Source organism: Motacilla alba, chromosome 1, assembly GCF_015832195.1.
Source record: "Motacilla alba alba isolate MOTALB_02 chromosome 1, Motacilla_alba_V1.0_pri, whole genome shotgun sequence".
In the NCBI taxonomy this organism is placed as follows: domain Eukaryota; kingdom Metazoa; phylum Chordata; class Aves; order Passeriformes; family Motacillidae; genus Motacilla; species Motacilla alba.
The window spans coordinates 115618551-115645924 of record NC_052016.1 but is presented as its reverse complement, the minus strand read 5'-3'; the positions used below and the strand labels follow the sequence as shown (position 1 = coordinate 115645924).

At 38.2% G+C, this 27374-nt stretch overlaps 1 protein-coding gene across 1 annotated transcript in view; it reads left to right on the top strand.

Moving 5' to 3' along the window:
• The window catches only part of CFAP47 (cilia and flagella associated protein 47), a 258402-nt gene that overhangs the window by 146501 nt on the left and 84527 nt on the right, over window positions 1–27374 (top strand). Inside the window, exon 51 of the mRNA XM_038154900.1 lies at window positions 11430–11527. Coding sequence (XP_038010828.1) covers window positions 11430–11527 — 98 coding nt within the window. The remainder of the gene's footprint in view (window positions 1–11429; window positions 11528–27374) is intronic.

Below are 27374 nucleotides of genomic sequence, written 5' to 3'. Positions count from 1 at the left end.
ATATCATAAAATCAAATTTAATTCAAATTAAAGGTTCAGTTAAAAATTCATGTATATTCAAGGAAATGCTGTCAATTTAGTTTCCTGGTAGCTAGAAGGGGTACAATCTTTGAATACCAATTACATTCTGTAATAGCAATGAAGATATGCTGTACTCAGCATTTCTGGACTAATTTTGTTTTTTTCTTTCTTTTTTGAAAGTGCTGAACTGCAAGCTGGGGGATATAAAGCTTCTGGGGAAATAGTGGAATTGATTTTACAGTTGCAAGGGAGATTCTGTAATTCAGTTGATTGAGTGGCGTGTGCTGTCAGGTGAAAGGCTCGTGCTCCTTGTATTGCTGCAGCTCATGAGAACAGTCATTTGCCTTTGTGACACAGCCCTGGTAAAAACTGGGTTCGCTTTGTCCTCAGTGAGCTTATTTTAATGTTGTGTTGACCATAATAAAATAAGGCTTGGAGTTTCACAGTACAGAGCATGAAGTATATTTCACCACAGCATGATACACCTGGAGATTGTTCAGGACCTTTGACAGGTCTCTGCTGCTAAGACCTAAAATTAAAAAGCCTTTGCAGTAACTAAGTGCCATATTTTGAGCAGACTTCTGCAACTGGAGAATACCTGCTGCTTTTCTGCTGTCTTTTTTTATATTTTTGATTGCTAGCCTTGCCACAGGTCATTGTGTTTGACTAATATACTCTATATGTAATCTATGCTTCACCAGTGTACAATCATATTTAATTCAATAACTTGTGTACAACTGATACAAAAGTTGAAACCCATTGGTATGGGGTTTTTTTTCAGTAGAAGATTTTTACCAGTTCTAAAGTCATACTAATTTAATATTTGGTTTTTTCTGGCTACAGGTTTTTGATGTCAAATGTTCTATTTTAAAGAGTTCTTGACAGCCAAAATGTTAAATTTAGGAAGATATTTTATGTAGTAAAACATCATGTATTAAAAAAAAAATGAAATAACCCCAAACTCTGATCAATTATGTTTTCTCTGAAGAAATGTAACTATTAAATGCATACATTTATGAGCTATTTTACATATTTTGTTTTCATTCTGACATAAACAGGAAAACACTTTGGTATAATTTTAAGGAATTTCTTGACTGGAAATCATCTGAGTATAACTTAACCTACTGTGCCAAGGGTATATCACCTGTGACAATGTGTACATGACTTCTGAGCTGGCTTTTGCCTTTTCAGACACGTTGAAATATTTCTGTGGCACAGCTGCTCAAGCTGCTCACCTGGCAAGTGATTTCCTTGCATGAGTCACAGTTTGCACACTCTTAAAATGTGCAGCTCGATGCAAAACCTGGCCAGTGAATGCTGTTTCTGCCAAGAGGCAGAATAAAAAGTTCCAGGTTATTTTACCATATACTTTTTAGCTCTTTTTCAAGCAGTTGGTATTGGTGGCACTTCTGACACAAGGTGTCTTTCCCTTCTGTTCTCTTTCCCATTCTTTTCCTTGTTACATGCTTTATACTGGGTTTGTGTGTGCCCTTCAATATTACTGATGATTTCCCAACCTTCCAGAGAGCCTACAAGGAAATTTAAGATCCTTTTGTCCATGATCACCCTTAGCTTTCTATGCCAGCATAATAGCAAATACCAATATTTTTTCTGTTTCTGATCTGAGACCTTAAAAGTTGATAGCCAGAAACAAGGTTGCCTTTGGATTTTTCTGTTACCTTTGGATTTTTCCAAAGTTAAGAGATAGGTAGACAAAGATAGAAAAGCAGAGTCAGTGGAAATAAAGACAGATATGGCAAATGGAGAAAAAACAGCAGTCCTTTGGGAAAAAGCAGCAATCCTTGGGGAAAAATAACCTCTTAGTTTAAGTAATTTGAAAGTTGTATGATCAAGAGGAAGCAGGGAGTGTTAGTACATAATTTGAGGTCATTAGTTTAACACAGCCCTGACTCTGTGTTTCTTAACAACGTAGCACAATTAAGTTTATGTGAGCTAAAGATTATGCCTGGGAATGAGGGTGTTTTGTGGAATATGAGAGTGTGTTAGTTAGGTGTTCCTTGGTAGAAGTAACTCGTTTCCTTGTGGATTTTGACAACCATTCCTCTAGGATATTCTTCAAATATATTTACTAATAAAAACTGCATGACCTAGGTGATCTGCCCTGGTTCTTCTCCACCCTCACCACTCCAAAGTTCCACTGATCCTTTTTGCATTCTCTAAAGTCCACCATTTGTTGCTCTCTCCATCAGAGGTCACTCCTAGTAGCAAACTTTTGTACTTACGAAAATGGCGAGCATTGTCTTTCCTCAGAAATCTTCTCTAAGGAAAAGAAAAGAAAATAATTTATTAAACAATAGTTGCTTCCTGAACTTCAATTTCTTATTGGTTGTGCAGGTTTTTCTGTGGCTTTGTGTCTTTTCATAGTTGCCTAACAATCAGCTACTCTGTGGGTTTTTTTGTACTTTACTTCTTGAGTTGTTCTTGTCTCTTTGCCCTTTGGAATTATTTCCTTATTCAACTCTTAGACTAGATTATTCCAAGTATCTTCTCCACTTAATCTCAGCTTCTTTCTTTGCCAAGTCTTTGAACGAAGGTAATTACAATAACCAAATAACTGTGAGTCTTAAAGCAAATATCACTTATCTTCACATTAGAAGTTAAACAGTACTTTTAAAGTATTATTATTCTAAACAATCACTTCACTATATAATCTCCAATGAAATAAATTTATGCTGAGTGAAAAGTTCTAGTTCTTCTTCCTTGCTATTCAAACTTCTAAAACCATAGTGCAGTAACTGAAAAAGTATCATGTTCCTGTAAATTACCACAAAGATTCTGCTTCTGATGGCAGTCTGATTTTGGGGTAACTACGAGACATGTTAATCATCTCTAAGAACAGAGATAATTAATAGAGCCAGGCAAAAGAATGCTTTAAGGGGAGAGTTTTGAGAACTCCATGAGACATAACATGTGTGAGGTGCAGGTTGCTCCAGAACAAACAGACCATTGCACTTGAAACCTACCAGCTTTATTTTCAGTGAGGTATGATCTTCATGGCAGATTCCTTATGCAGCAGGTTGTGGAATGTCCCTGCCATGCCACCTCTTCAGTGAGTATGCAGTAGTCAGGCTTGTTATGAAAGTCTGGGGTTCTCAATGTGTGGCTTTATGGTTTTAGAAAGGCACAGTGAGAAATGCAATTAATACATAGGACCTACATTGGTAAGGTTTGTGACAATCCTTTGAATTAATTTCCCCAGAATTTGTTCCTCAAACTTTTACTATGGCAGAATATTTCCTTCCCTGTCCCCCTGCCCCACTTCCCCCCTCTTTCTCCCAAAACAGTGAAGTTTTGACTCTTAAATTGCAAAAAGTTTGCTGGATTTCTTTTCAGCGTTTGAAATTTTCTTACTCTTTGCATACTTTGTGTTCACATATGTCATGCTGCCTGCAGACCTCAGAAAGCGGAGATGAATTCAAATGCCAAAATATTACCTGTGTTCTTGTTGATTTTTCATCTCTTGTTTTAGATCTGTATTTACTGATGTCACAAGTGCATGGGTGACATACTGTCATGTGCCCTGAGTTTATTTCCATGCCATGATTTAATCAGAGAGAGTTTAACATGTTTATGAGGTCCTGATTTCTGTCTCAGTGAGTACCAGCATATAGATATTCTGTCACCAGTAGGCAGGCTAGGCTAAATGCCATGAGGGATACATACCCTGGAGAAGTGTAGGACACAACCCAAATGGAGAGTGAAAAAAGGCCCTGTACAAGGGGAATAACCATATTTTCCATATTTACATGTTCACTCAGCTGCAAGGGAGAAGGGAGAGCTGTGACATCATCATATTAAGGTACTGAGAGTTTATGAAGGACACCAAGAATATTCTGAGGTAATGAGATATTTTCCATCTTCCACATCCCACAGACATAGCAGGTCTGCTGGGTGATTTTTTTGAAGTTGTTACCTGGGAGATGGAGAGGAGAAAGTGTCTATGGAGTAAAGGTGTCTAACTGAAAAATGGTGTTAGAACATCCTGCTGTGGTGGTATTAATAGTATGGAAGACTGAGCTTCAAAAATGGAAGATACCAACAGCGTTAGTCATCCGTTTCCTTGAAATGAGCTGTCTAGTGTTACAATTCTCTCTTCTTCTTACAGTTTTGAAGAATTTAGGGAAAAGGAAAGTCTTTCATGGGCTAGTGGTATCTCAGTTCCCCCCGTAAGGCGGTGATGTTCATTCAAAAAGATGTATTTGAAACCAGAATTTAAAAAGTAGATGTTCTGGATTTCTGCCTTTTCAAAGGTCAGATGCTTTTTCAGGGCTTTGTGTTGTATTAATCACAGATAATTCCAAGGGCCAAGACAAGGCTTTGATTTTGCATTTTAAAAAAATGTTCTCATTTTTGTTTCCAAATTTTCCTGAGTGGAAAAGGCTCTGGTGATACAGTCCTTGCCTGGTTTAGGACAAGTCCTGAAGAAAAGGAACCTTAATCTATCTTGAAGATTTTCCTTTTGTAGAATACTCTTCTTCACCAAGCCCACCTATAGGTGCTATATTAATGTAAAAATTATGAATTAATGTAATATTAAGTACATATTTACACATGAAAGCATCATAATTTAATTTTAAGTTGCAGCATTTCAAAGGGATCACTTTCATACATCAGTTCCAATTTACATGTTTAAACTAATGCAATCTTACATCCTCAGGCACTTTAAGGACTGTCCCTCTGCATGACTTAGGCTGGATACAAAATGTAAGGCACACTTAATTTATGGAAGTTGCTCTTAGAGAATTATAACATCATATCCTTTAAGAACAAGATTAATGACTGATGAATATTAAAATATTTTCCAAGCAGTGTTATATGGAATACATGACATGAATACTCATTTGAATGTTCTGGTCTCTCAGGTATGTTCCTGTGCATAAGATGGCAGCTGAGAGCAAAGTTTATCTTGCCATGGTATGCAAAAGCATTTTTAAAAGCTGTACGTATTGATTACTTTTATTGAAAAAGTATAACCCTTAGGTGAGAAAACCCATCAGCTCAAGCCTAAAGGTGAAACCCCTAAACTAATAATTTCCCTGGGAGAGGAAAGTGTAGGAGTCTTGCCTTTTCAAGGATAAGATAATCCTCATGTAGTAAAAATGAATATAAATGTCTGACTTTTGCATCGTTTTGAGCTCTTAATGTAATAGGGTTGCAATATTTTATTAATGAGTTCATGTTTTACAGCTTTCCCACATAAATCAAGTGCAGATTTTGTATATTTGGAAACTAAAAGTGAAGAGAGGTATCTAGAGCCAGTTAAAATAAACTTTAACTTCTTTTTTAGTGGAGTGATGGGTCTGCCTATATAGAAAAAATTGCAGGTTTGTCCTTCAGCATTAGGACAAGCCTGCAATTGTGAAACAATTAGATTTATCTAGTGGCACTGTCAAAAGTATCCAAAACCTTTCTCTAAAAGCTTTACCTGTCTTAGGCCTGATTATTGCAATTAGTTTTGTGTTTGGAAAGAACTTGGAGGTTTATGGTGAGTCTAAAGTAATCCCCTAAAATTCTGTAAAATATATATATTTTTAATTTATCATTGTAGGGAAACTGAAATTGTCAGTTAAAGTTTGCAAAAGAAATGCCAGAACTTTTAGTAGTAATTCTTAGATGGTTAAAGCCAGTCCAGTTAGAAAAATAAGAAATGTAAATGGTCATGGGCTTCACAGCTAATCTGTTTCACATAATTTGAATGAAAATCATTTATTCTAAATCAAAAAGTTTTAAATTTTGATTTTTTCCTGCATGAGCTTTTTGAATATTGAAAGATGTTACATATTTATACATCATAGGAAACTAGACAAAATGTCATTTTTAGTTTATGTCTTGCATTCTGTAAAGTACAGCAGCATTCCTGTGAGGACAACATTAGGAATGCTCACTCAGTGAGAATGTTCATAACTTCCAGCCTAGGATGTTTTTTGAGAATTAAGAAATCATGCTGTGTTATTTTTCTGCCTGCTATTCCAAAACAAATCCATACCCTTAAACATCCCTATCTAAGAGTGTTTTATTTAAAAATGGAATTGAATGTACTTTATTAATTTTTATTACTATATAAACTCTGCAAATATTAGGTAAAAATGCTGTACAAAGAAATCAAATCAATTTGAAAATATCCTTTAAATTCAGCTTTTTCCTTAAATAATCATATTTCTGATGCCAATAAAAGAAGTCAGTAAAATTAGGCTGAAGTATTTAAAATAAATTAATGTATTTAGCAGTACAATTCAGCTTTCCCCATTGTGTCCATATCTCACACACCCCCCTCCCAAAGACCCTGGAATTTTACAATTTTCAGCACGCCAAGGCAGATCTTGCTCCATCATCAGTGATGTGTCATTCAGAGCTGAGGGACAGCTCTGTCTCCATCAGGAGAGAAGGATCTTTTCTTTTTATAACTGACAGCACGTTTGATGGCTGGTGCAGCAGACACAGGATGGATGGAAAGTAAACTTAAGGAAAGGGGACAGAGGGATCAGGAGGTCAGCTTGTGGCTGATGGGGTAATAAGGTGTTCTCATGCCAGTGAGTGGAGAGGAGCATCTCGTGAGTAGATTCCAGAATTGATAACTCTGCAGGACGTGATACAAAATAGAAGATTAGTATGGCTGGAAATACTGATATGCTAAGGAAGATTTTATGGCATTTTCTAAAAGTGCACAATCAATGAAGAGACCAGGCAAAGGAGAAGCAGTTTATTTGTGCCACTGAAGAGAAGTAGGACAAGGCACCAGACTGACTTGATGACAAAAGGATATTCAGCTCAGGAAGAAAAACCAATAATTTTGTTCTATCATACAAGCTGGAATGAGGTTTAGAAGGGAAGTTTGAGGTTTTAACTTGAAATGTTTGTTGAAGGTTCAAGTTTAATTTTCATGTAAATTGTAATTTAGTAGTCCTGGGTTTTAAATACAGAACTGTCTGTTCACAAATGCAATTACTGTAAATAAATACTACTTGAAGAAATTGACTTGGTTTTAAGGAATGGATATAGAAATAATGCCAAAAATTTTTGGTTTTGTTGTTCCCCCAGCTCAGGACAACTACATGAAACAGTTTTCTATGCTTCCAGTGATTCCATAATAAAACCAAAAATTACAAAATAATTAGGGAAAGTTCTAAAACCTCAAAATTAGTAAGTTCTTTTACAGTGGTGCTAACTGAATATGCAGCAGCTGACACATGGAAGATGCTGGTTTGCACTAACCATTAGTGACAGATGCTTGACCGGAACTAGTCAGGGTGAAAGCCTGCTGACCAAAGGAGACACTAAAAGGGAAGGTGCAGGGATTAAATTTTTATGTTCAGGAGACTTGTGCTCCCTCCTCTCCAGTGGTGATTTCCATCTGAAGCACTGACTGCAATTTGTTTTGTGTATTTCATGAGATCTGACAGGATCATGACCTGGTGGTTGCATCGAGCAGGCTGAGGATTTGTATTTGTCATCGAAGCCCGGAGTGAGGAGATGAGAGACCCCAGCCTAAAGCCAAGTGGAGTTTATCTCACAAGAAATCAAAGTGCAGTGCTCAGGCACTAAGAAAAGACTTTAAATGCATTAAAAGTGTCAATGGAGGTTTAGAAAAGTAGAGGGAAAAGGAAGAGTGCATACTTTTTTTTTATTTTTTTTGCTTACTTTTGAAATGTGTGCAGAAAACAAACAGAGAAATGTAACCTTGTTCTGTGTCTTGAGAGGGAGCTATCTGTGAGTTTCAGCCTGAGTGTATTGAGTTTCTCTCCATTGCCCCTGATCATTGAGCCTTTCCCAGCAGCTGCTCTCTGGCAAAGTAAAACTGAAAAACTCTAACAAAAAAATGGTGAAAGAAATCCCCAAACTCCTGACCTCCTGCTCTGTACATTAGAAAATGAATTTCTAATACTACACTTCAGCCATGTAAGTTGATTTTTGGGTTTGAATGCTGAGATAGAAATTGAGGAAATTCTAAAGGCATTTGCTGTTATTTTGATCTGTTTATCGTATTTTTTTTTTCCAGGGAACTTAAGATTTATAGCTTTGGAAGTGACTTCTGAGTATTCTTGAGAGTAAGAACAAGCTTCTGTCTTGTGGGTTGCCTTAGGAAGAGAATAAATTTGGAGTAAAATTAGTGTATAATTACTTGGAGATGAGGATACTTGCAATAAATTGGCTTGATGTAGCTTGTTCAAATACATCCTATGGGTAAGGACACGAGCAGGGACTCACCTTTAAAGTCACTATTTGATATCAGGTTTCAGCTTTGTGAGGATAAAGCCCTGAGTTTTATGTTTTTAACAATGCAAGTGGGCAGCTAAACAATTCAGCTTTTCTTTTCACTAAGTAAAAGTTGACAGAACATCAAAGTTTGTACAATGTCAAGGCTTAATCCTAAGCAGAAATTGCAGAAACTTTCAGTCAAAGATTCAGCTCTAAAAATAAAAACATGCTCCTTCAGCAGAGAATTGCAGGTTCATGCTGTGCAGTAAGAAAACTGTTTCCATGAAAGTATTTTAAAATTTTTAGGGAAATGCCAAGTGTTATGCAAATAATATTATCATTGAAAATATCTAATTACATGTAATATCATTGCAAAAGTCCCTCCCAAACATGGTAGCTGTTTCCCATAAAGGTAATCTGTAAGTACTGAAATTTATTTAGGGCTCCAGAAAAAAGATTTGATTTTTCAAAACTGAGAAAAAAATTAAAGAGAAATGAATCTAGGCATTCAAATACATAAAAAATAGAAAAAATAAATCAAGAATTTCTAACATAGAAAAAGGTTTTAATAGCTCAAAATACTTGAAGTCAAAACTAAAAAGAAAGACACTTGACCTGAAAGCTTTTCTTTTGAGAAATATCAGAAATTTTAGAGTATTTTTTAAACAATTTGAACAGAATAAATGACTTTGTATATTAAAGGAAGAAGAGAGAAGTAGACTGTAAGTTTTATTACTACAGTATGAAAAACAGAAATTTGATTCAGGAAAATTATGAATACTGAGGAGAAATGTGTGGTCAGAGAGAAAATGAAGGCTCTGAGTGTATGTGGAAAAGTGACTTGGTTGCAGTATATAGGACTTGTTGGAAGGTCTGATATTGTAATGACAAGTAATGATGCAGGGTACTATGTAAACCACATTTCCCTTACTCACACAGCTGCTGATTTTGTGAATCAATTCAAATAGTTTTGTGTGATGTGGCTTCTCATCCTTATTGTGATGCTTTATAATTTTCTTTGGAATATATAAACAAACTCACATCTGAAATTTCAGAATTTATGCAGGAGACCTGTCTAAAAAGTGGCAGCACATTCTCTGCCTTTTCATTTCTTCATATCCCAAGCTGACTTAGGCAAGGGGCACATGCTGGTTTGCACCACCACGATTTAATACATGAGATCCTTTTGTATTCACAGACTTGCTGAATCCTAGAGTGGTTTGGGTTAGAAGGGACCTTAAAGGTTGTCTATTTCCAACACTCCTGCCGTAGACAGGGACACCTTTGATTAAACCACAATTTTTGGGCTGACACTCTCTTGCAAAGGTGATGTGTTCCTTTTTTATCAGCCTGCTTGGAAACCTTTTCTGCTGAAACCTCAGTTTGGAAGAGTCTCTCTGGCCATTTCCCTCAAAACAAGCTCCAGGGTTTAGAAAGTCCCTGAACTCCCCTGTAATGAACACTACTGCAAAGAATTAATTTAGATTTTCTGCTGCAGCCTTATCTTCCTTGAGCATTCCTTTTCCACCCTGATCACCCATCAGCCCTTCTGAGTTTGTCAGGCTACCAGCTCCAGGTGTGTTTGGAAAGGTTGTGCTGCTGTTTTTTACATCCTTAGCAAGTTGTCACTTGAGGGTGGAGGTTTTTTTGGCATGAGTGTTCTTGGAGGTTTGAGGAGAGGGTGGCAGCCTTGTTAATTTTTTATTTAAATAGCAGCTTATGCTCTTTTCTGTTTTCCTTACCCTTACAGACTTTCATGTGTGACTGTGTTGCTGTACTTTAATAAACCCTTTGTTCTGCAGTTTAATCGCATATCCTTGGTAAATGAAACTTTGCTGTTCATGTTTCCTCTTTTGTTCCTACCTGAATTTCAGAGCTTTTCTTACAGTTTGCATTCTTGAAGAATGTGATGTCTCACGCTGTGGGTACTGTTTCATTTTCTTTTGGTCTTTTAATTCAGAACTTTTATTTCAGCTTCCAAGGCAGTTGTGTTCTGTTTTGGTGTAAGGTGATCCTCCCTTTTTGCACAAGTTGCCTCTCTTCTCTGTATTGTTTCTAATTTTTTTACCTTTTGTAATTGATTAAACTCGGGGTTGTGTACATGCCAGAATGCTTTAATGGACATCCAGAAGATCTTTTTAGCTCAGTGATGCTAATTTTTATAGAATGTAAGACACTGAGGCTGTTCCAGACAGTGTAAGCCTGGAATTCTGGTATTGAAACCCTGTAAATGTATGCATATCAAATTAGCCTAAAGAAAATGTGTAAATTCATACAGAATGTACTTGTAATTGTAAGAAAGTAATGCAAATAAATCCTGTCAGAAACAGTTTTATTGGAAACAGTGTTTGGAAATAAAGTCATATGTGTGGAATGAGGATCTGTAACGAGGAAAATGGTGACCCTGAGACGAGCTGGGGTCACAGCAGAAGAGAAAACCAGTAGGAGCTCCCAAGACTGATGCTGTGGTAAAACAGGAGTGCCAGTGGAGATCTCTAGTGCCTAATTCAGGAAAGTATGAGTAGGAAGATCAAGGCTATTTTTATCTCACACAATATACTGACAAACAGGAATAGTGCAAGTAGTTCTTGGGTAGGCATTATTAAAAGGTGCTGAACAACTCTTTATAGATGAAAAAAATCCTACCTCATGAAATATTTGTGGTGTGAAAATCAGGCCTTATGGTAGAGATTTCAGGCTTAATTTGTTTCATCTGCCTGAATGAGATTGATGAGATAATTTTATTAGCATTCATGACTGTGTTCTAAAACCAGGAAAATGCCAGATACAAAAACTATTGTGTGAGAAGAAATAATTTTGATTTCCTGATATAAAATTACAAAAGTACTGTCAGTTTGCTCTGAAGTTTCAGTTAAAAATCAGTGCTATTTAAAAGCCAGAGACAATGTGGTAGTCTAGGAAGCTAATTTGCCAAAGTGCTGTTTCCATTTGTGTATTTATAAATTTTGGAACTATTTTGAATCCTGACAAGAAGGGATTAGATAATGCAGTGTGTTGACTCTGATTAAGTCATCTCAGGGTTTGCTTAGTCTGAGCATGAGGAGTGACTGACATGTCTGCTAAAGTCCAGAGTTGTCACTGATCTGAAGGCTGCTGGGATTATCACCTCATTGGAATTGATCACCTCATTGGATAATTTGTAATAAGGCATTTTGCTTTTTCTGACATAGGAGGAAGTTCTTCAAATTGCAAAGTGTGGTTCTCCTTGAAGATTTACAGCACTCCTGCAGCAGCAGAGAGGACGATAGATGTGGACTGCAAAGCTCTGGTAAGATTACTCTAAATGTCTAATTTTGTTCTACTGCATTAGAAGAAAAATTTAATTTTTATTGTTGTTCTGGCTGCTATCACAGAGGATTAATCAATTTTATTAAGTGACCACACAATCATTTTTTGAGTAATAAAATTCAATACTTATTAAGATCTCATTTAAGCTCAGTGATAGGAACTAAAATAAATGCTTGAATAAAAGTATCTTCTTTATCCTGTTGGAAAAATTACACTTTTATTCTTTGGATCTCAAATAAGCCTGAATTCTAAAAAAAACTCAGTGTACCTGTTGTCCACAATAGAATTTGTCTCTTTTAGTACTTTACTTCTTCACGCGTGCCAAATTATTATTGTCATTTAAATTTCTTTAATCATTTGAATGTATTTAATCATGTTTGTATTGCTAAATGAATACATGCTGTCACTCTTAAAAAAATTAATTATATTAGTCATAATAGAGGAACAATTGCATCATATTAAATAAGTATGCTTTAAGTCACTTAGCTATGTAAAGATAAAATAATTTTTAGTATGTTTGCTTAATAAATAGTGGTTTTGTTTCCCACTGATTTGTAATTTTATTTGTCTTTGAATTATCATTTGTAACGTGTTTGTTTTCAGAGCTAACATTTCTCCTATCTTCTGTAAATGGATTTTTGCTTTGTTGTCTAGACATCCTGCTTTCTGCATGCATTGGAATAACGTGTGAGTGCTGGTAACAGGTTGAATGAGTAGAAATTCTGGTGTGGTTTTTTCCTGCAGGAACATTTTTGCAAATAAAAATATGTGGTGGAGGTGCTAGGGGAATGCTTCTTCCAGTCTCAGATGCTGGGAAGGGAGAGGAGTCTCCTCAGCTGATTTTACATGTGTTCAAATGCGGGGTAGAAATCCAAACCAGTAAGCACTTCTCAAAATGTTTAAATGCCACTGTCCATGTATGACTTCAGGTTGGCTCTTCTTTCCTTGAAGTTCAGTGTCCTGACTGTGAACTTCTGTGGGGAAGAGAAACAGATCCTGCTGTTTTCAAAGTCTTGCTGTTGGGTGAGTGTGCTGGGAGGTTCTGCTGCTAGTGAGGAACATTAAAGCTGAGCTGAAAGAGTTTGTGATTTGAGACCTTGGGAAGAGCAGTGTGGGTTTTTGTCCCACAGGATCATGCCTTGCCTTGTGTCGTTTTCTGATCTGAAAACTCTCTGAAGTGGTAAAAGGGAAAGCTAGATTTGAAGTACACTATTGACTCCTAATGCATGAGGATTCTGAAGGTGCATTTGAACTATTCCTATAAATTTTAATCAAATTCAATGGGAAAACTTGAAAAAAACACAATAAAGAACAAAATACTTCTGCGATGTTCAGGTGTTCAGGGCACTGAAATGATTGACCTTAAAATTTGGATAATTCCTTTAAAGGAAGATGAAGGAGGTAAAGAAATAGCTGTTTCTTCTTCAGATCTCTATGGGAAATGTAATACATCTTTTCTTTTTGATGAGTTTGGAAGATTACATTAATATTTCTGACTAGCAAATAAAAGCACGTGGTTGCTGTTACAGAATTGTGATTGCTGAATTTACTGGTTACATGCCAGGCACTTAATTTTGGAGTGTGAGAGCTTTCTGTCTCCAGTGTGAGGGAATGGGATTATCCTAGCTAATATCTCAGTAGAGCTGTCAGTGTGACATCAGGAGGGAACCAGTGCAGTCCTTGACTGCTGAAGAATGGTCAGACATGAACAGAAAGCAAATCGTGTTGCTGGTACTGTTATTAGGATGTGCACACGTCTGGTTTTTCAAGGTTAAACATGGTTTTGAAATACTGGAAGAAAATCAAAGAAATCTCCTAGAAGCATGGGGGACTGGAAAAGCAAGCCCTGTCATATGACTGTTAAATAGCTCTATCAACTTAGTTTGCCAGAGAAAAAATGGAGAAGAAATGTGATTGTTCGCTGAAGAATATTTAGTGATGATGTCTCAGTTTTGCTGACCAACATGCATCAAGAGCTCATGGCCAGAAATTTACATCTGAGTTTTATTTAATCTTGCATGGAATGTCCCAGTAATGAAAACAGTATAACATTGGGAGATCTTACTAGTGAAAACCATAGACAGAATCTTGTGAAGGTGAGAACTTGAAATTGCTTCAAAATCTGATAAATATTTAAAAAGCATAGACACCTGGTACATCTACTGCATCAGTGAGTCAGATTTAATGAATACATTGATCTCTTTTTGACCTTAAAGTCTTCTTCCTTCCTGGCCCTCGGAACGAAGAGGATTAGCAACATTTAATTTAAAGTACTAATAACACTGCTTTTGTATGGTAGTTGTAGCTGAATCTCATCATCAAATGCAATACAGATTTATCCTCAGCACGTCAAAAGTACTGTTCTGTCTTACACAAGTGATCAGACCTCTGAAACATGCAAAAATGGCTACAGCAGAGGTGAAGCTGTCAGGATGGAGATGTTCAGTGAGGCAGGTGTAGCATTTTGCTGTTCTTGATGGTGGCCACGGGGACCAGCAGCCTGCAGTGAGGGAGGGCCCAGGGAGCCCAGGGCTGGGTGCACCCCAGGAGCAGGGGACAGTGGGGGATCATCTTGGCACGTGTCCTGTTATGGCTGATGAATGTATTTGCTTGCAGATTCCAGTTTTGTGTTCAGGTTGGCTCAGCCTTTTGCACTTCATAGCTGGGCATCAGTCTGAAATGCAGTGCTTGGGCAGGGTCACAGCTCCCGCACATGGAGAGGAGAGGTGAGAGTGTCAGGACTGAGGCCAGATTTGTGACTCTGTGCAAGTTCTGACCCTGATGGATGGCCGGACGCGCTGGCCATCAGCTGATTCTGCTCCTCTGTTGAAGAGTGCAGAGAGCTCTGAAGAGACCAGCAGTTCTGTGGCAGCACCATGTAATGGTCTGTAGCTCACATCTTGGTGTCAGCATAAAGCTGCTGTCTTGTGTTTTCGGTGCATAAAATCAGCTAAGAAGAAATAACTACCTAAAAGTTAGGTCTGTATGCCCCCACCCCAAACTCATTCATTGTCATCCTCGTTTAATTTGCTCAGGACTTTCTCTGGTAAATTATTGCATGTGCTTTCATCTGTCTTTGGCATGGTGTTAATTCTGATTAGATCAGTGATCTTGAGTTGGGAGAACACGGGATTTCCCAGTTACATTTACCTTTAGTTTGCTTTGTTATTTCCATGTCTTGACATCCTTTAGGTGAAATGTCAGTATCAAAGCCTGCCTGCTGATATGTATCTGAAATACTTAGAGATAATATCGATTACCTCAAGTTTTAAATAAAATATTTTAAGGTTGTACTTCTACATTGTTGAGACCCATCTCACTAAATATAGTTTCTGGATGTGTTTTTTCTCTCAACCTAAATTTCAAAGGGGAGATTGATTAGTTAAATGAACCAAGCCCAGTTTTATGCTGCCCAAGTTTCGTTAAAATTCTTTTGACCTGTTATAGCTGAAGTAATTTAATCCTGTACTTTGCTATTAACCAGATTATGATTAAGTTGGTTTTGGAAATAAAAATATTAAATAAGTCAATATTGAAAGCCATAAGCAATATTGAAAAAATAATTAATTTTAAGCTTTAGTCTAATTTCAATTATTTTAATCCTGTATATCAGTAAAAGAAATACCCTTGTTTGAATAGGAGAAATTATCTAACTGGAAATTTAGAGTAAAGTCCTATTGAAGTCCTGACTCCTCAGCAGACAGGGTGGGTTTCTGGTTGGGCACTGGCACAGGCTCCCCAGGACAGTGCTCACAGCACCAGCCTGGCAGAGCTCACCAAGTGTTTGGACAATGCTGTCAGGCACGGGGGTGACTCTTGGGGTGTCCTGTGCAGGGCCAGGGGTTGGACTTGATGTTCCCTTCCAACTCAGCATATCCTGTGATCCTATGGATTTCAATGCAAACCTCCTAAGAACTGAACCATAAGTTAAGGGAAGTAATGATTTAAATTAAAATGTAACAGTTTCTTGCTAATTTTTACATAGAAGCACAGTAGTTCCCCCAATTTTAGGCACATCTGTCTCCAAATTGAATAAAATTTAATTGTTTTGGTCTGTGTGGTCAATAGAATGCCCACCACAAGTTTTTTGGTATAATACAATGCTTTAAAGGTCAATACAGTGTTTGAACGAAAAAAATATTGTAATCTCATTTTCTGTGTGTAGAAAAGTATAGTGAAAAAGGGAAAAATGCCACAAACTTGGCTTTTAATAGTGCTAGTACTGTTTAATATTTTTATGTTTAGAAGTTTTGGGACACAGAAGCTGTTTCACTTCTCACTTTTTCTCCCTGGTCATTAGAACTCATGGGATCTCCTGTGTTGGATGAATGCTTGGTGCCATTACTTTGCAAATAGCTGAATAAAATATTGATTTTAAATCTCTGTGATAATTCCACATGCTTCTATTTCCAAGTAAGGAATGGATGTCAGTCTGTTTTTCAGTGTTCAGTTAAACTTCTTGAAGATAGATTTATTTCTAATTTTCTTCCTCAGGTTTGGGGGTTTGTGGTTTTGTTTTGTTTTTGTTGTTGTGATTTGTTGGTTTGTTTGGTGGTGGTGGTTTGTTTTTTTGGATTAAAGGAGGGAAGGCTGGGTATTTTCATGTTTGGCTGGGGTTTTTTCCCAACTTGGACAGATTGATTTTCATTTAAAATGAATGATTTTTTAAAGCCTATAGCCTGCTGATCTAGGTATTTTTTCCTAATCCAAGCCCTGAATGCTCTGAAATCCAGTGCTCAACCATTGCAGAAATGAGAACTGCCCCACTGAAATGGAGGGAGAGTATCCAGCTGCAGGTTTTCTTTCTAGGTTCTGTGTATATTCAGAGAAAATAGATAATTAGTGAAGCCTGGAAAGGTTGTAAGGATGCATTCCAGCTGTGAAGGATTGCTAAAGCTTGGTAAGCAGGGAACCCTTGCAAGTGTGACAAGGATAAACCTGTGTTTCACAGGAGAGATATTATCAAGTGTTGGTAATACTGAAATAACCCAGTTGATGCAGTGGTTTCCAGGGCAGTCAGGACTTGGTGAAGGGAAGGAGAGACCTTGACTCCATTTCAGAAGGCTGGTTTATTATATTATGATATATATTACATTAAAAAGACCACACTATAACTATACTACAAAGAACAGAGAGAAAGATTCATCAGAAGGCGAGACAGGAATAGAAAGGAATGAATAACAAAGTTCTGTGACTCCCAGAGAGTCCCAGAGCTGCTGCCTCCTGGATTGGCCACCAAGCAGAAACATCCCACACTGAGCAATGGAGGAAGCACCTGCTGCATCCCACAGCAGCAGATCACAAATTGTTCACACTTGGAGCTGAGGCCCTTCAGCTTCTCAGGAGAAGAAAATCCCAGCAAAGGGACCTTCACAAAATATCACAACTACACCCAGTCAGTCCTAGTGCTGCTTATAATGAACACCTCCAACGTTACCTTACAACTTCAGCAGTCACTGCCCAGTTTCAACCTCCTTTTTTTGCCAGCTGCCATAATAAAAGAAACCAATCTAAATTCTAAGAATATTTGTCTTTTTTTGGTGTCCTCTGTCTTTCAGTCCACCTGGAGAACCAGTTTGGGCAATTGGAACTGCTGGCCTGTAGAGAACATTTCCCCTCAGTCATTAAATACTCCATCAGTTTTGCTGCATGTAGAAACATTTCCATAGCACTGTCCTGGAACTGATTCCAGTGAAGAAATTTCAGATTTGTGAGGTGTCATTTCTGTTCTATCATCTTAGAAAATCATTCTGTTTTGAACTGCATGATGTAAGGGACAGTGATGTTGGAGACTTGTCAGCTTTGACTTTCTTTCCACCAGTGCAAATTTCAGGTTTCATTTCACCCTGACAGAGATCATCAACTCTATTAAAAGAGATCAGCTGAAAAGTAGTTCAGGGAAAAAGGGAGAAAGTATGCTCTGTGATCACAGTCTTCTCAGGAATTTATTCATTTTTCTCTTATTAAAGTATTAACATATTTTAATTTAATTTTGTCTTGTCTAGACCAGCCTGTGGCAGTCTAATAAATCATAAAAGGAAAGTAAGAAAATTGTAAGAGTGGAGGTGGTATAGGATGCACAAGCATATTTTCAAATGTATATTTTACTTTAAAAAAATTCTGAAGTATATTTGAGTAGTTCTGTGTGTTTTACTCTGTTAGTGACATCTAGATAGCACAAGCTAGATCAGACTGTTGTTCATTAGTAGCTAAGAGCTTTTCAAATTGATTATGAATTCTAAGAATTGCCTGCACAAACCTCATCAAGTTCCAAAGGCCAAGAGCAAGGTCCTGCTCTGGGCTCGGGGCACTTCCAGCCACAGATGCATGGACTGAGAGCAGCTCTAGGAGAAGGCCTGGGGTGCTGCTGCATGAGACCCAGCTGTGAGCCCGCAGTGCCAGACGTGTGCTGGGCTGCGTCAAGAGCAGGTCAGGGGAGGGATGCTGCCCCTCTGCTCTGCTGAGGCCCCATCTGCAGTGCTGGCTCCAGCTCCGGGGTCCCCAAAACAAGAAGAATATGAACATTTTGGAAAGAGTCTACAGAAGGCCATGGAGATGATCCAAGGGCTGGAGCACCTCCCCTGTGAGGACAGAGAGAGCTGGGCTCGAGCAGCCTTCCAGCACCTAAAGAGATACAGGGGAGCTGGAGAGGGACTTAGGACAAGGGCATGTAGTGCTTAGTCAAGGGGCAGTGACTGCAAACTCAGAGAGGGTAGGTTGAGATCAGATGTAAGGAAAAGATGCTTTCCTGTGAGGCTGGGCAGGCCCTGGCACAGGCTGCCCAGAGAGGCTGTGGCTGCCCCATCTCTGCAAGTGTCCAAGGCCAGGCTGGATGGGGTTTTGAGCATCCTCGTCTGGTGGAAGGTGTCCTTGCCCACTGCAGGAGGGTTGGAATGAGATGCTCTTTATGTTTTGTCCAATCCAAACAATTCTGTGGTACTCCTCAAGCTCTTCTCATACAAAAATAGTTTTGCCTTCTAATGGATTTGTAAATTGCAGATCAGAAGTATCACCCTTGCCAACTCTGTGATGTGTTTCTTTTCATAGGATTTATTGGCTCAAGGAATAGTTCCCCATAAAAGCCTTGGCAGATCTTTAGAACCTGGGAATCATGCTTTGGGGACTGCAGAAGTAGAACCCATCAGTGGGAGATGGCATTCTGTTTTAAACCCATAGTTGTTTTACAGAGAGGCACAACAGTAAGAAATCTCAGAAAATATGTGTTGATTTTCCCCAGGCCATGCCTCTTTCCAGCACCTTTCCTTCTTCTGTTTAATTACTTGAAGGGAACTCAGAGGAAACATGCATTGGTGTTAAACTCTCACGACACAGAAACAGTGTGTTCCTAGGCTGTCTCTCCTGATTGCCCCCCTTACTGCTCCTTCGTTGGCATCACACAGCAGCCCTGGAGTGGATGAAATCCACCTGGTTTGGGTGTAATTTAACTGGAGAGTATCTTCCACGTGCTCGTCTGATGTTGTTCAGCCACTGATGGATGTTTACCTTCATGGGAGCGTAACGACCACTCATGAACCAAGCCCTGGCAGCAGAACCCAGTGAGGAGCTGAGTCCTCACACGGCTCTACTCTGTGGCCCCCTGTGTCTCACTGCCAGCTGATGTGGGCACATCACAGCACCCACACCTTTGTAACCCATCCTGTCCACAAACACTGCATCGTGGTGTATTTGGTGGTATTCTGTCAGTTCACAGGTATAATCCAGAGATCTTGTAACAAGTAGCACTAATGTTAGAGCAAAACCAGCTTAGAATCTAAATTATGAGTCAGCGTCTCCCTTATTAAATTTTTCATTATTTATTTAAAAGTAAAAAGTGTATAATTAAGAATGTTTTGTAATTATGTAACTTGGCAGTTGAAGACAGTAGCACACTGTTTTCATAGCTGTGGTACATTAATTTTTCATAAAGCCTAAGCAAAACTGTAGTCTGAATATTGTCATAAATGGCTGAAACTTGGATCATGTTCTCAGGAACTGAGTAACCCGAAGTTATGAATCATGCCTTAAGATTTTTTAATTTCTATCATATGCTTTCATGACAGTTGGTAGTATAAAAAGAACCATGGCAACATGGTTGGTGGGAGGGAAAACAAGTTTGAGAAGGTAGTAATTATTAATCACTCTAACTAAAAGCAGTTAGGTAAATAATTCAGACCAGAGCATATTTTTATAGCTCATTAAAAAATAAATAAAAAAACAAAGGAAAATTATTTGAAGTATAAAAATGTGAGTGATTTTTTGGATAAATATTTAGCAGCTGCCAACCCTCTCCTCTTGTCCCTACAGATGAATAATCAGTTCTCTGATATGAGAGCAAGGAGCTAATGTAGATCCCAAAATGACATCTGAACTGTCACTAGCTGCCATGGAACAGAAATGTGAGGTTAGATCTAAACCAAATAATTAGATGGGATGTTTCATCTGGACAAGTGGTAGTATCTATGAAAAATAACTGTTATGTGAAGAAAGAAAATGGCCCTGAATAACGAAACTACCAATTCCCTTAGTCTGTAACTGCTGTTGCTCCCTTGGGGCTTAGCAATCTAAACAAGAGGCTTTTTTCTCAACCATTACACACAGCAAGTCCATGGAAAAATTCTTCTTAAGAAAAATTTGCTCACTGATGGCCTGGAGTGCAGATTGAGCTAGGCAGTAAAGTAACATTATTGAAAGGAAAATGTAATGTTTGAACTCTGCTCCCTGTCATTCTGTCCAGGGCAGGAACTTAAGCTAGGTTTTTGGCTCAAGACAAAACATGGTTGTATGTACACTCTTAGAGCTGGGTGGGGTTTTTTTAATATTTCTGTTTGGGTTTACTTTTTGACTTTTTTTGGGTGGGTTTTTTGTTTGTTTGGTTGGTTTTTTGGGTTTTTTTTATAAATAAAAGTGAGAGAAACATGAAAGAGAACAGTGAGAATTTGTCCAAAAGATGTAGTTAAGTGTAAATTTCCAACTATGTTTGGGGGCTCTTGAAAGTGACCTTCTGTGATTTTTTGTCTGCAGAAGTCTAACCTTTAAACCTGTCCTGCCGTTTTTCAGAGCTGCCAAGAAATCTGGTGCTACTGCACTGTTTCCCCCCTCAGTGATTAATCTGACTTGTGAGAAATCTCTGTTTTCCGTTTGTGAGATGAAGGAATCGGAGGAAGGGATCTTTATTCTGTGTTCAATTCCTATGAAGGTTGTCCATCTGTACAACACAAAGCTCTGTGTTTAAGAGTGGTTTGGCAGGGGTACTACTGCTCCCAAAAAGTGTACAAATGTCTCTGCTTCTCTAAAATAGTATTTCTGTGCTCCCATGATCAGAATACCATTTGAAAATTCTGAAGTGAAGGTCAAATAAAATTTTATAATAGCAAATATATGAAATATTTTTTTATTCGAATCAAATAACATTTTATTGAATGAATTTTTCTGCATCTCTAGAACGTGGGTTAAAGCAGCTAGTTGTTCTTTTCTGCTGGATTTCCATGGACAGCATGCACAGCTTCTGAAACAGCCAGTGATAATTAAATTAGATCATTGCACTGAGCAGCAAGTTAATGCACACATCCAAATATTCATGACATCTGAACCAGGAACTTCAAGTAGGTACATAAAGCTAGTTGAGTAAGGATTTGATTTGAAAGCAGGCGCTGTGTTGAAGTTTGAAAAATGCCATTAACTCAGGAATCACTTGGTTTAAGTGACGCGGTTTTACTGGGTGTTCTGACTTTGGCTACAGCCCTAGCTAGTTTAGATGGTTTGGCCCACTGAATAGGTAATTGAGATTCTTCCTGTTGTGTTTAAATCAGCATGAGCAATGGCTGTGTCTGTGTGGCAATCTCTGACACCTGCTCAAGTCAGCAGCTGCAGTGGATGGAGGGCCCAGTGTCTGTCGCTGGCTGGAGACTTCTCCAGCCCTGTAAAAATGAACTTGCTGCTTGATTTGATTCCTGGCGTGATAGGAGATTCAAATAATTCCAACTGAAATCTTAGGACACTAAAGAAAAGCTAAAGTCTCAGTGATCACAGAGACTGCCTCAGTTGAACCTGCAGACCTGTTTGTATAAAACTAACTCACCTGAAGGCCATAAAACTGATTCCCTGCAGCAAATATTTCTACTGAAAAATTCCAGCTAAAGCTGTTTGAGAAAAATGGGGAGTAAAAATTATCACTACTCATCTTACATGGAAGAAGGTAATGAATATTTACTCAGTAATAATTTATATATTTCTCTGGGATTTTTATAAAGAATTTTAACTGTTCAAAGGAACCACCTGTGAAAGTAGGAAGCTAAAACTAAATCTATTTAGTTTAGTCTATTTATAATCTATTATAATCTATTTAGTTTAGTCTATATCTATCAAACTAAAATCTACTTAATGTTGATTATTCATTAATTAAATAATAGTTTCAGTTATTATGAGTCGGTTTTACATTGGCACATGTTTTTAGTTCTAAATGCAGAGAAAACAACCATATTTATAATTTTAATTTTATCAATAATTTTTAGTATCATCAACCATTTAAACATTGTAACAATTTACAATTAAAACTTTTGGTTTTAAACAATTAAGTGAAATTAAATTTAATACAATTAAAACTGTATTTTATTTTGCTGTTTACTTTTATTTCCTAAATTGTAATAGTATTGCAAAGGCGTAACTTAGGTTGATAAATTCAGATCCATTATCTCAAATTGTGTAGAAGAATGAACTTCAATAGTTACTTTGCCTTGCAAATAATTTAATTGATCTGTTCAGGTTGAATCTTGAGGTCAAAACGGAAGGTGATTCTTAAATTCTGATGTGAGGTGTCTGAAAGGCTGTTGGTTACTGCTTTAAGCAGTTACTCATTAGCACTTGTCTATTTCATGGAGAAAATTCTAAGTTCATAGTGAACATCACTGGTTCACTATGTCAAGAGACTTTTTAATCCATCCCTGTACTTGAAAAGTAGCATTTTCTGTCTTGAGAGGAGATATCTAATGTGTGAGCTCCGAGCAGGGTCTGTGCAGTGGGAGATAAGCCAGAGGGGCAGGTCTGCTTCGAGCAGTCAGTTATTAGTTTCTGCTTTAATAAAACCAAAGCCTGCAAGGGATTGAGCTTGGTTTTCTCATAAGTGTGGAGACAATAGTTTTGTCTTTGCCAAGTCTGTTTTTTTTCTGTCTGTCAATCCTTTAGAAGCACACGAGTACTCCAGAGTTGGTAATGTTTCTCTCAGACACGTTGCCCACCCAGACTCCACAAGCTGTGTTGCTGTGGGTCGAAGCTGCTGTGCTGCTGCTGTTTGTGAAGGCTCCCAGACCCTCACCCTGCCTCTCAGCCCTCCATGGTGCTCCTAAAAGGTCGCTGGCACAGGGTTGCTGTTTGCACGCAGATCTAGGCAGGGGCAGGGCATTCCCAGTACTGGTTCCAGCCTTCAAATCTTCTTGGTTTTGGCACTCTGGAAAAATGACTGCAGCAGATCTGTCCTGTGTGAGCCCTGCACAGCAGAATGTGACTGCAGGATGAATGTAGCAACTGAAAAGCACCTCAGTGGTACTTACCCATGTTTTGAAGCTGCAACCTCAGGAGACAGCTTTTACTGTAGGAAAGTTAAAGGATGAAATAATGGCTCATGTCCAAATATGTGGATATGAAAAAAAAAAAAAAAAGGAAAAAAAAAAGAAAAGAAAAAAAAAGTAGCAATTCTTTCCCTCACAAAGTGATCTGCCAGGGGTCAAAACTGAGCAGACATAGAAATCATAAATAGAAATCAGAAATATGGAGAAATCAGTATTTAAAGGGCTTCATACTCTCACTCCATGATTCCTGGATTCACAATTACCTAGTAAACACTTTCAGCATCTTCCCCATAGAGAGAGGCTTCTTTCTCACTGACAGCAGAAGCAGTCAGACTACACAGACCCAGGGAAATTCAAGCGTAGGCCTTGCTTCAGACTGCTCTAATTTTTGCTTTTTAAGAGGTTCTAGTAACAGATACCATCAATAAGAATGTATATATAGATGCAGCTATTAGTAATAAACATTGCTTGTGATGTAGAGAGTTTGCATTGCTTTTGTGGAGTAACTGCTAAGGGAATGTGTGGGACAGACTGCAGACACCTCTAGCGCTGAAGTCAGTATTTATAATGCAGCATTTATTGTTTCATGTGAGACAGTAATCTATGAGCAAGCCTCAAGGCTTGCCTCAAGCAAGCCTCAAGCAAGCCTCAAGCCTCAAGCCTCAAGCCTCAAAGTTAACTTTTCCTGGAGCAACAGCTAGCAATGAGGCTGTTTTCAAAGTTTATCTGGTCTTGCAAGTCATAGTAAGGAACAGAAAATGAGATAACTCTTATAGAGATTGTTCCTTTTGATTTATATATAATTCTTTTTTCAGAAAAACTATGAACATTTAAGAAGTTCTCTTCCTATTATAACACAGTCTGGCTCCTGAGACTGCAGAGATATGCCAAAAATAAAAGTTGGATTAAAAAAAAAAGTGTCTAGAATCTAGGAGAGAAAGATTTTTATCAGAGGAATTTACTTCTAGAAAATTCAGGAGAAAAAGTTTTTCTCAGCAGAAACCCTGACAATTTCAGCTTTCTATTAAAATTATCTCTACCTCTACATGTTTTGTCCCAGTGATAATTATGGTATGGGTCTTTTAAATTGTGAAGAAATGCTTCCTTAAAAACCTATCTTTAGACATACAGAATGAGAGAGTCACAGTAGGTGCAAGATCTAAGGCAGTCAAATTAATTAGCATTTATCTCCACTGATTGATTAACTTGATGGTAGGTGGTGCAGCTGAGATGTAAATTACCTCATTAGTATGGCCATAAAAATTCAGTAAAATTAGATATTATTGGAGTTAGTTGCTACTTTTAAAGTAAAGAAGTACTTTTAGTCAGCTCATAACAGCATGAGCTGTGAGTAGAGGCACATAGTAGAATATTTTCTTCCACATTTTTCAGGAGTCTTTAAAGTTGATGGAAATAGTGTCATAGTTAGTCTGCTGCTACTCTAGCTTTGGGTTCTGATAGTTGTTTGTAAGTATTTTTTTACCAAGTATGTCTTTGAAGCACTGGAACGTGGGCAGGGCTGGTCGCTGCCTTTTCCTGGTCAGCTCTGGGCCAGCTGATATTCAGCATTCCACTGATACAGATTTTGTCATGTTTGTAGTTGCATGTCAGAGATTTCTAACCTCATCGCATCAAATTTTCAATCCAGAACAGTTGGATCTAAATATTAATCCAGTATTAAACTATTAGGCTAATTAAATTAGATTATAGATAATTCCTGGAAGCAGTTCTGTGGTTTCAGTTACTGACTTTATAAATATGCAGAAATCATCAGCACTCACCGAGCCTTCCAAAGTATGTTCTGGTCTATTGGATTTGTGGATTTATTGCATTATTGTGACATTATGTAGCACTTGAAAACAAATCACTGAGACCAGCAGAAAATAATTACAGCTAGGTGTTGTAGCATTATATGGGCAGATACAATTAGTTCAGGAACCAAACCTTGAAGTGCTGTACTCAGCAGAGTCCAGGGATAATAGTGCAGTTCTGTGGTAAATAAGGGATGCAGATTTACTTACAAATTTAACCTGAATTATATTCAAAAAGATCACCGAGGGCAGGATTTAGTCTAGATCTGAGAGAAATGATTGAAAAAGACAGGTTTTGCAAACTGTCTACCTGATATATCAGAAGCTATTTGGAAATTAAAAATATCCTAAATTTTGCATCTCCTTAACTTCCCTGAAAGGAAGGGTCACAAATGCTGATTTTCACTATTTGAGGCTGATTGGGGCTGGTATCTCAGTGTGATGACATACTTGCAAAAGAGTTTGCATATTACAACTCCCTGAGACATAACTGACTTTGAAAACGCAGAAGTCACTGATCTCTCTCTTGACTTCATTATCTAAGAACAGTACATTTCTCACTTGGAAATGTTGCACTTTCTAGTGCTTTTTATTGAGTGATACTGACCTTAATTATTTTGTTCTGCTGTTGTGGATATGACAGTCTCTGAAGGAGAAAGGATTATCTGAAAAAAAGCAAAATGTCTGTTTTTTAGAGATGCAGCCTGGATTTACATCACACAAAATAGTCCTATCACCCAAGGAGTGTAAATACATCTATTGATTTGATTCAAACTGTTTTCTATAATTGGCACCTCATATATTGTGTGCATGCATCTGCACAGCAAAGTGTCCCCTAAAAATGATGAATAGGAGCTGTACTGAAATCTGTCACTTGCCGAGTCACGCTTTCCAAAAATGTTGATGACAGAGTAGGTGTAAATGATTTTCCTGTAGAATCCTCTGAAGATTAGTTTGGTCCTTTGTTGCATTAATTCAGAGTCAGGTATCAGAAGCAGCCTGTCTTTCTGCAGTCCAGAGTGCCAGACGTGTCCCTGGCTGCGTGAGCAGCAGCGGGGGAGGGAGGGGGTTCTGTTCCTCTGCTCTGATGAGACCCCACTTGAAGGGCTGGGTCCAGCTCGGGGGTCCCCAGCACAGTTAGGACAGGGACCTCTGGAAGCATCGCCAGGATGATGAGAGGAGCATCTCTCCTGTGAGGAAAAGGCGAGAGAATCGGGATTGTTCAGCCTGAAGAAGAGAGGGCTGCAGGGTGACGTAATGGTGGCCTTCCTTGGAGGGAGCCTCCCGGGAAGACAGAGAGCAATTTTCTACAGGACAAGGGAGAATGGCCTCACACTGACAGAGAGTAGATTTGGGTTGGATATCGGGGAAGTTTCTCACTGTGGGGGCGCTGAGGCCCTGGCGCAGGTTCCCTAGAGAATCTGTGGATGCCCATCCCTGGAAGTGCTCAAGGCCAGGATGCATGGAGCTCTGAGCAGTCTGGTCTAGTGGAAGGTGTCTCTGCCCGTGGAACAAGATGATCTTTAAGGTCTCTTCAGCCCAGACAGTTCTGTGATTCTGTGATCTCCTTCTCCATTGATTCTTGTAACGGAAAAGATTGACTTCTACATTTCCTAGCAGAGCTGTCAAACCCATCTGAGCTGATAAGCCAGCTTACTGTACGAGGTGATTTAGGCAACCGAGCTGATCACTGGAAGTGCCAATCCTCAGTTAGACATTGGCAAAAAGTAGCTGTGGTTGGTAATTTCTTCTAACACTGCTGAATCTGAGAAGGAAATCTTCCTCAGGATTTGGCTCTCAGTAGTGTGGAGAGTTATTGAGCTTCAGTCTCCATGGATGCAGAGGTGCCCTTGATTTCAAATTCAAAAAAGTATTCATTAAGATGTGAGCACAGTTATTACTTTCCCAGTTGTGGGAATTTGGGATGTTAATTTTACATTGAGTCAGTCTGTATCCCCTTGCCAGGTATACTTATAATTATCTTAAAATAGCACTTCACTTAGCATTCAACCTGTCTTTGATGCATCTTTTTCTATCTGTCTTTACATGGAAATCCAAATATGTGCCTATTTAGTTAATTCATTTTCCTATATGTGTATAAATTATTGCAATATCAGTTTGGTGTGGTTTGTGGTATCTTTTGGTGGAGCTGAGGACATCATAGATCAAATCAGTCATTAAATGTAATGCTTTTTCAGTCTATTCCTTTCCTTCCATTTCAGAAAAATAATTTTTGTAATCACCTCTTGCAAAACATTGTTTTCCAGTTTGTTTGCTTGGTACAATATGTAGGCCCCATTAAGAGGTTAATGGTGTTGTAATTTTTAGTCAGGGAACTTACAATTATTGTAACAACTTATGAAATAATTGTTGCTGTATTCTGTTTCTGGGCATTATTCCTTAGGCACTAATGCACATTTCAGCTAAAAGAAATTCAATTCGGTGTGATTTT